General features: G+C 44.3%; 1 protein-coding gene across 1 annotated transcript; it reads right to left on the reverse strand.

Annotated features, from left to right (window-relative positions):
- Positions 1-2,179: 2,179 nt before the first annotated feature.
- On the reverse strand, positions 2,180-9,343 carry LOC137536860 (gastrula zinc finger protein XlCGF57.1-like). Its single transcript, XM_068259045.1, has 6 exons — positions 9,332-9,343; positions 8,772-8,903; positions 5,863-5,941; positions 5,475-5,572; positions 5,097-5,370; positions 2,180-3,705 (listed from the first exon to the last, which is right to left on the reverse strand). The coding sequence occupies exons 1-6, from the start codon at positions 9,341-9,343 to the stop codon at positions 2,639-2,641; spliced, it is 1,662 nt and encodes a 553-aa protein (XP_068115146.1). The 3' UTR covers positions 2,180-2,638.
- Between the last annotated feature and the right edge of the window lie 249 nt (positions 9,344-9,592).

Here is a 9,592-nt window from a genome sequence, read left to right on the forward strand (position 1 = left end):
CTCCTAGGTGATATTTTCATATTTTAGCAATGAAATGATTTTTTTAAGCCACCAGTAAAATAGAAAATACTGTCAGATAATATTGACAGTACCTTCTCCACTACTTTATGGTACCTTTTCATTTGCGTCAGGGGCGGACTTTGTATGGTGCAGCCTGAACCCCGTGGTACAGGCAGATTCTTCCCAGGGGAAGAACAGGAAGTGCCACCATGTCACCTGCTTGCCATTCCAATTCACTTGCAAACCACACCTCCTCCCCCGGCCACCGATTGTTCACTTGCTCTGGCTTGGGAGGCACCCTCCTCCATAGAGTCTGGATCCCCCCTCGCTGCACTGCCTGGCAGCAATGCTTACTTCAGACCTCAGATCAGCGGTGACTCGCAGGCAGAAAGAGACAGGAGAGCGGTGCCTCTAGTAACGGCATGTATACAGGAAGTAACCAGTGATGTCACTTCCTGTATACTTGTCACTACTGGGGGCACCGCTCCTGTCTTTTCACTGTGGGTCACTGCTGATCTGAGGTCTCAAGTATGCCGATGCGCCAGTCAGTGCAGTGAGGGGGATTTGGACTCTGTGGAGGAGGGGGGTGCCTGAGGCAGAGCAGGTGAATGAGCAGTGGCCAGTGAAGGAAGGAGGGGAGAGGGGTACCTATACTGGGGGACAGGATGGCTACCTATACCGTGGGGGGACTGGCTACTTATACTGTGGGGGGGCAGGCTACCTAATACTGCTGGGTCACACTACCTAATACTGGGGGACAGGCCACTTAATGCTGGGGGGACAAGCTACCTATTGCTGGTGGGTCAAGCTACCTAATGCTGGGAAGACAGGCTACCTATACTAGGGGTGCAAGTAACCTAATGCTGGGGTACAGGCTCCCTATACTGGGGGTACAGCCTACCTAACTATACTGGAGGGACAGGCTATCTAATGCTGGGGTAGGGGTCCTCAAAATGCTTGCTTCAGGCAGCAAAAAGTCCATAACCACCCCTGAATTGCAGAGTGCTGAAATGTTATTTTAAACAAAGGATGAAAAATGATCTCCTAGGAAAAAAAAACTTTGAAAAAAAAATGTATAAAGATAAACTGCTGAATCCTAAAAAAAAAGAAAAAGAAAACGGGTAAAAACAGGGAAAATAATTACATAGTTTTCTAAGCAATTAGAACACTTCACCTGAAAATCAATTTCTCTTCATTAAATGCCAAAAATTATTTTTTTTTAAATGTAAAATGATATATATTTAGCACAGGAGTTTAAAGAAAATTGATCTTCTTTTTTCAAATCATTAATTCAGCACTTATTTGACATGCACATGTACCCCAACCCTTTCATTTATTTTATAAATCAGTATCCATAGAATTTAGAGATGATATTGCTGAGCTTGTACAAATCGTGTCAAATATTTATTACATTATATTTCCGTGAAATACTAAAATCATTATGAGAGCCCTCTACATCAGAAAATATAGAAGTTTGGGGAATTAAAAAAACGTTACCCCATCATGTTCCTGTCACCAGGAGTGTTGTGCGCCTGCGCAGAGCGTTCCTGGCAATAAAAGCGCAATGTGGTAGCGCACGCGTCTGCGTTTGCGCCAACTGGGCTCGACTGGATGAATTACCGGGCCACCTAGCAGAGGATCCAGGTGGCAAGAGAGGACAGCAAAGGACTGATCAGCCTGAAGGGGGCTGGAGGAAGCCCCAAGTATGTACTGTATATTCCTGTGTATAAGACTACTTTTTAACCCTTGAAAATCTTCTGAAAAGTTGGGGGTCGTCTTATACGCCGGGTGTCATTGATGCCGGGGGATACACCCTATCCTGTTACCGCCTCTCAGATCTCCCTGCTGAGGGAGCGCAATCTATTCTTCCATATCGCTCTGATAAACAGGTAGACAAGGAGAGCTGACCAGTCTACTTAAGGAGAGTTGACCAATGCAACAAGTCAATTGACTATATACTGTTATGTACTGGGTAACACATACAGTACAGCACCAGTATCTGTTCATACACAGCACCAGTACATGATTTTTTTTTTTATTTTAATTTGGTGTGTGTTGGAAGAGGTGTAGTCTTATATGGCGAGTATATCCCAAACTCTATATTTTAACTGGAAAAGTTGGGGGGTCGTCTTATACGCCTAGTCGTCTTATACCCTGGAATATACAATATATATTTTTTCATCGATCTCAGGTTTCTTTGAAAGGATAAAACTGCTTTATAAATGATTTAGTCAGTGTTACCCCATTGTAAAATCTTACCTCACCCAGATTTACAGTCTTACATTTATCAGTGATGTAAGCATCTTTACTCCTGGCAACTTGAAGCTCTGTGGGATATTTTGTTTTTCCTGTGTAGTGAGTAGTTTCAGGTGATCTCCCAGAATGCTTTGGGGCCCATAGCTGCATGACATCATAGCCTGAGCAAACACACCAATATACAGATTATATACACAGCCGGCTGATCCTCTGCCTCTAATACTTTTAGCCATACATCTTGAACAAGCATGCTAACTGAAGTCTGACAGGATGAGCCGCATGCTTGTTTCAGGTGTGTGATTCAGGCACTGCTGCAGCAAAAAAGATATGCAGGATGCCAGGCAACTGGTATTGTGTAAAAGGAAATAAATATGGCAGCTTCCTATGAAGAGGTCAGAGGTTGTTCAGCCTTATGCCTTTTTTGGTGTCTAAGTAGTTCTGCTTTCTGAATAAAACCTTTCCCACACTCTGGACATGTAAATGGTCGCTCGCCTGTATGCGTTTTCTCGTGTCTAAGAAGGTCTCGTTTCACAACAAAGTGTTTTCCACACTCCAGGCATGAGAACGGGCGCTCACCTGTGTGAATGGTCTGATGTGTGACAAGTTGTCCCTTGTGACTGAAACATTTCCCACATTCAGAACATGGAAACGGACGCTCGCCTGTGTGACTCCTCAAGTGCGTAAGGAGGGAGCCTTTCAGAGTGAAACATTTCCCACAGTCTGAACATGAAAAAGGCCGCTCCCCGGTATGAGTTCTCAAATGTGCAAGAAGAGCCGCTTTCACGGGGAAGCATTTCTCACACTGTGAACACGGAAAAGGACGCTCGCCTGTGTGACTTCTCTGGTGTATAATGAGATGTCCGGTCTGCTTGAAAGTTTTCCCACACTCAGAACATGAAAAAGGACGCTCGCCTGTATGACTTCTTTGATGGATAGCTAAGGCTCTTTTATCAATGAGTGCTTTCCCACACTCTGAACACGAAAATGGAAGCTCACCTGTATGTCTCCTCTGGTGTCTAAGTAGGACTCCTTTATTAAGAAACCCCTGCCCACATTCTGAGCATGAAAAAGGACGCTGAACTGTGTGAGATTTCTGATGTGCAAGGAGATCTCCCTTACGAATGTACCTTTTCCCACACTCAGAACACGAAAATGGCCGCTCCCCAGTATGCACTCTCTGATGTTCAATAAGAAGTGATTTCTTTCTGTAAGATTTCTCACATTCAGGACATGGAAATTTCTTCTCACCTCCCTGTGTAACAGTAAGAGATTTACAAGTAGAAGATTGCTTAGAATTACTTGATCTCTCCTCATGGTAAAGTCTGTGATGTGTATTTTCAGTGATGGGGTTTCCTCCTGGAGAATATTGTGTGATGCCATTATCTTCTGCATTATCATCTGGAGGTGAGATAAGACGTCCCTCCGAGGTGCTCCCCACATCCTGTCCATCTATTGGGAAGATATAGTTATAGAACATTAATTGTCCTGTGTGCAGGCAGCAGTCATGTATGTGGCTCTAGCAGGGACAGATTTCACAGAGCTCTGGCATACGTGACAGGAGTGCTGGGCAGGAGATAATGCGGTGCACATCTCTTCCTGTCAGAGGGGTTCCCACACCAGCTGACCCCACCCTAGCGCAGGTTATGACAATTTTAGGGGCAACGGGGGAAATATGGACTATCCCTGGCCATCAAAAGACTCACACATTAAGAAGCCCATTATTATATTTAGGACTGGACATGGACCTTTAAAGGGAACCAGAGGCCCCGGGAAAAATATACTATACATACCTGGGGCTTCCTCCAGCCCCATACGCACGGATCGCTCCCACGCCGCCGTCCTTTGCTGCCTGGATCCGCCGGTACCGGGTCTCGTCATGGCCGCCAGTCGGCCAGTCCGCCGGCGGACGCGGCCAATTGTCCGCATCACATGGCGCTCCCTTAATACAAGTACGCATAAGGCTGCCTACTGCGCAGCCGCATGCGTACGGGTATGGAGGGAGACGCTGTGATGCGGACAATTGGCCGCGTCCGCCGGAAGTGACGGGACCCGGTATCGCCGATCCAGGAAGCGGAGGATGGCGGCATGGGAGCAATCCAAGCTTATGGGGCTGGAAGAAGCCCCAGGTATGTATAAAAGCTTTTTCTTTTCTTTTTTTTTAGTTCCTCTCTGGTTCCCTTTAATGTGGTGTACAGTATCTCCTCCTCATTTGTTGATACTATGATGTTATACTGAGGAATGGAGATGGACCTTTCATATGGTGTACAGTATCTCCTCCTCATTTGTTGGTACTATGATGTTATACTGAGGAATGGAGATGGGCCTTTCATATGGAGTACAGTATCTCATCCTCATTTGTTGGTACTAAGATGTTATACTGAGGAATGGAGATGGACCTTTCATATGGTATACAGTATCTCCTCCTCATTTGTTGGTACTATGATGTTATACTGAGGCATGGAGTTGGGCCTTTCATATGGTATACAGTATCTCCTCCTCATTTGTTGGCACTATGATGTTATACTGAGGAATGGAGATGGGCCTTTCATATGGTATACAGTATCTCCTCCTCATTTGTTGGTACCATGATGTTATACTGAGGCATGGAGTTGGGCCTGTCATAGTGTACAGCATCTCCTCATTGACCTTCCATATGATGTACAGCATTGGGCAGTGTGGTGAACGCAAAGATGACATTCTTCTAGTGAGGTCAGACGCTATCACATGGTGTTCAATAGATGCATGTCATCTGTTGGTCACCAGGTGGGTTTGGCACACTGATGATCATTTTAAGGACTAAAATGACATCTCACTTTTTTCTCGGTGACTGCATTACTTACCTGAACTGACATCTGAATCTTCTTCTTTGACTGTCACCATTATGAAATCCTCCTCCATAGACTTCTTATCATCCCATTGACAAATCTCCTCTTCTTCTTTCTTAATTGTCCTCATCATCGGACCCTCCTCCATAGACTGTTCATCCCCCCTCATATAAGCTGTCTCTTCTTCTATCGTCCCAATCATGTCTAATTTCTGGGTAGACTGCTGATAACCTCTCACATATATTTCTTCCTCTTTAACCTCAACTTTAGCATCATTTTGTTCTTCACCCTAAATCAGTACAATATAGAAAATTAACATCTACATAACTTTAAACAGCCATGACTACAGGGCTTGGTGCCTCTCATAAGCTCTAGACCTTCAGTTCCACCTACCTGATAATGGTGGGGGATGGTGCGATCTTCCTGTGAACAATCCTGGGAATAAAGAGGACCTGTATGTTTTTCTGGTGGGTTTCTGTCACTGGGTCCACCTGTAGGAAACACACAAATTCAGCAAATACTACAGATGCTCAATGAGATGCTAACAGCTTGCTACTTGGCCAATCTAAATCACCAGCAAGTGCATTTAACTGGCTGAATTCCAAGCTGCACATCATTTGCATGAAATCTGTATGCAAGCCAAATTTTTTAGTATCAACTAACTAGCATTGACTATCTCTACGTAATGCTTAGTTTCTATGTGTTTATCAGATGATTGGGGAATCTAGGTGGACCCTCCATACTGCTCTCTTCTTTACAAGAAACAAAAGTCTCCTCTTACCCGGTGATGTGAGGATCGGCTGATTCTCCATCATAACGTCCTTGTAGAGGACCTTGTGTCCTTCTATATTCAGCCACCCCTAAATGAAGAACCAAAAAGAAAAAAAGGCCTCATTGCTAATGATCACCAAGTACAGAACATTCCCACAATGCACCTTACATCTTTAGTCCGGTCTGTGTTTTATTGACCTGAATTTCAAACTACTAGTAAGATACTACTAGTATTTTACATTTTAAAATAATATCTTTCACTGTGAATTGATGGAGTCTTATAGCTCCAGTAATGACTTTATAACCATTTTTACAATTTTTTTCTCAGCTCTTCCAGAGTTTCCTTTGATCTTGTCAAGATGTTCTTGTGAACTATGTGATGTAATACATACTTATGTTTAGGTTAAGCATGGCTGAATCCAGTTACAGTGGAAATGAAAGGTCCAAAAAAAAAATTAAAGTTTCACTTACCTGGGGCTTCTGCCAGCCCCCTGCAGCCGACCTGTGCCCACAACGTGACATACTGATTTGCCGTTCCCACGCCGTGGCCCACTTTCATTTCGCGCAGTGGACGTCCACTGCGCCTGTGCGGCCCTGGCCGCGCACGTCTTCATTCACGATCTCGTCTCCGGGAGCGTACAGTGCAGGTGCAGTAGATACAGTGTGTTCTCGTACTGCGCAGGACACTCCTGGCCATGGGAACGCATATGAAGATACACGGGGCTAGGGCGCGGTGGAGGTCAACTTAGAAGTCGGCTTCTACTACGAGAAGAAAAGTGAGCTGAGGGGGAACGGAGGATCAGTATGTAACGATGTGGGCACAGGTCGGCTTCAGGGGTTGAAGCTTTTTTAAGCACCTTTAAGTTCCACTTTAAAGCAGGCCATTTTAAATCAGTTGGATCTAATGAATCCAATCTGGTTAGTTGGACATTAGGTTGCAGACATCTAATTTTTGGTGGGCTAATGATTAGCCAATTGTACCACTTCCATGTAGTATGAAGACAAACAGATTTGTAATACTATGAATAGATTGTGTTGCTAAGCTCTCACACTACATGGGAGTGGTACAATTGGTCAATAGAAATTGGATGTGTGTACACACTTCGAGTGCTGAACAGTAATAATCAGAGGGGGAAAAAATGGTGAATGTACTAATTATATCCACTCAGGAAGCAGAATTGGGGATTAGCAAATCACAGCTTTTCACAGTTGATGCAGTTAGCGTGCCACTGTGTTAACTGTTCAGTGATTTATTAGCCTCAACTTCTCTCCATAATGAGGTATATTTTCATGTTAGGGCATTTTCTTTCGGGTGGGCCGCCACACAGTCGACTGACTACTTTTCTGCAAATAGCCACAAGTTCACGGCCTATGGGGCTGCCCCACCAGGAAGATCAGGAGGAAAGGACATTTCTGCTCATCATATGTCAAGATCCAATAAAAAGCAAATGGATACCGCTCAATCTACAGGATGAGACAGTGCTGGATCACAGGCAGCCAGGCCCAAATAGGACAAATAAGGAGCAAATAGTCCGCACTGATGTCACAATAGAACTAAGTTTATTCAGGACATATCCCAGTACAGTTTAGGAAGCACAACGCTGACATGTTTTGGACTTGTCGGTCCTTAATCATAGCAATTCTTACAGCTCTCAGCATCTGGTTTAAAAGGAGAGTGGCAATCGAGGGGGGGGGGGGGGGGGGCATAGAGCAACCCACCCAAAGAGAGGGGACAAAAGAGGAGCAGGTGCCACACCCCCTTGAGTCGACACCTCCTGAATACATATAAATACACAAAAATCAATGCAATTAAAACCAGATAAAGTAAAAAAAAAAAAAAGGAGCAACTAGACAGCATAAATAATGAACGTTCCAGATAAAGTTACAGCAATAATATATATTCTGCAATTTATATGTCAAGATCCATTGTTTGATGGTTCTACTACAACCTTACTGGTTGCTGTCATCTCTAGAAGTCAGACCGGTGGCCACTAGTGTAAAGAGAGATGTCCTTTTCATCCTTTCTTGCAGACTTGTGATGGTCACATTGTGCGTGGATGTATGGATGGTGATGAACGACTATTATAGAGTGCTCTAATCATAGCTGGTTTATTGGAGAGGCTTTGGGTGGCTATATATATATAAAGTTTTGTGCATATATATATATATTACCGTATATTGATTAATAGCTGCATGGTTTAAGTGTATTGAGGCAGCCATAGATTAGCTTTAGTTTAATCTAATGTGTGTATGAGCCTTAATTATGGGAGGAGTAATGTGTAAGGATGAGTGAGAATGGTTTAGAAGGGGGCACGGACTGTGTATGCGGTGATTATCTCCCCTAAGCCGTCGCCTCCCTTGTGATGCAATTCATGCCCGCTTCATCTTCTTCCACTTCCACCTGCAGAGCAGAAGTTCCGGTTTAGAAGCTGGAAGTGTAAGAAGATGGAACGCGTCATGGAGCACATAAGAAGAGAGGTGGCGGTTTAGGTAAATTAATCCTGGAAACACAACCCAGGCCCCACCCACACTTTGGGACAGTTATGCTTTTTGTGAAATCATTCTTGCTCATCCCTAGTTATGAGTAACCTTACAATGAAGGGACACTAATGAGGGAAGTTATAATGGAGGGGACACTAATGAGAGGTGCCTTAACAATGATGACACCCATAAGAAACTCTTTAATGAGGGCAGCAATGATGGGAGCTACAATGAGAGCAGCACTAACACACAATATGCAGAGATTCTGGAGGAATGCAATAATCTGTAATGGCAGGTTGCACAACAGATTAGAATAGATGGTTGCTAATTGCAGTGTATGCTGCCTACAAAGGAGTTACTGTAACAGGCAGCTATAATCCTACAATATGCAGCAGCAGGTACTTGTTATGGGGGAGTGAATACATAATATCTAATTACCTCCTCTGCTGCCAGTTCCAGCAATGTCTCCTCTCTACTTCCCCCAGCTTCACCTCTAATTCTAAACTTCCTATCTTTTTGCTTCGACTCTTCCTGTCTGTGCGTTCCACGAGGTATACGTGAGATCACCACCTTGTGGAGAACAGAGGAACTGCATCTGTCAGAGGACAGCCATGTGCAATGTTCCACTTCAGAAAATACTTTTGTTTTGTTTATGCGTTTCTATAACATGATACTTTATACTGCACTTTACATAGTAGACTGACTAATTCATATCACTAACCATCCCTCAAAGCAGCGAACTATAATCCCTTAAAATCTTTAAACCAGATCTTACATAAAACCTGGTGTCCAGAGGTCTACTGTTTTCTCCCCTCCCAGCAAAGCTTCCCTGGTGGTCTAGTAGTTTATTCACCCCACGCCACCACCATAAAACTTCCCTGATGATCTACTGATTACCTACCTACCCTCCCCCTGGTGGTGGCCCCCGTCCTCTTTTTGTTCTCCCCCAGCATATAATGCAGAGTATAGCACAGCTGAAATCCATGCTGTTATCTCACCTGCTCCGCCATAGTCCAGCAATGTCCTACCTCTGCGCATACTCTGCAATATATGCTGAGTGAGGGGACAGGGATACACACAGGGTAAGAGAGGGAATCACACTGAAAATGTGGCATGTAATCTCACGATGCAGGAGATGCCAGGCACTAGGCACAAGGGATTTCTGACCTTGAAAAAGCAGGCCTGAACTATTGCACAGGAGAAAAGGAGAACACAGAGAAATCTACCCTGCGGTGTCCACCCTGCATGTGTTTATAGAG

Source organism: Hyperolius riggenbachi, chromosome 10 (genome assembly GCF_040937935.1).
Source record: "Hyperolius riggenbachi isolate aHypRig1 chromosome 10, aHypRig1.pri, whole genome shotgun sequence".
NCBI lineage: Eukaryota > Metazoa > Chordata > Amphibia > Anura > Hyperoliidae > Hyperolius > Hyperolius riggenbachi.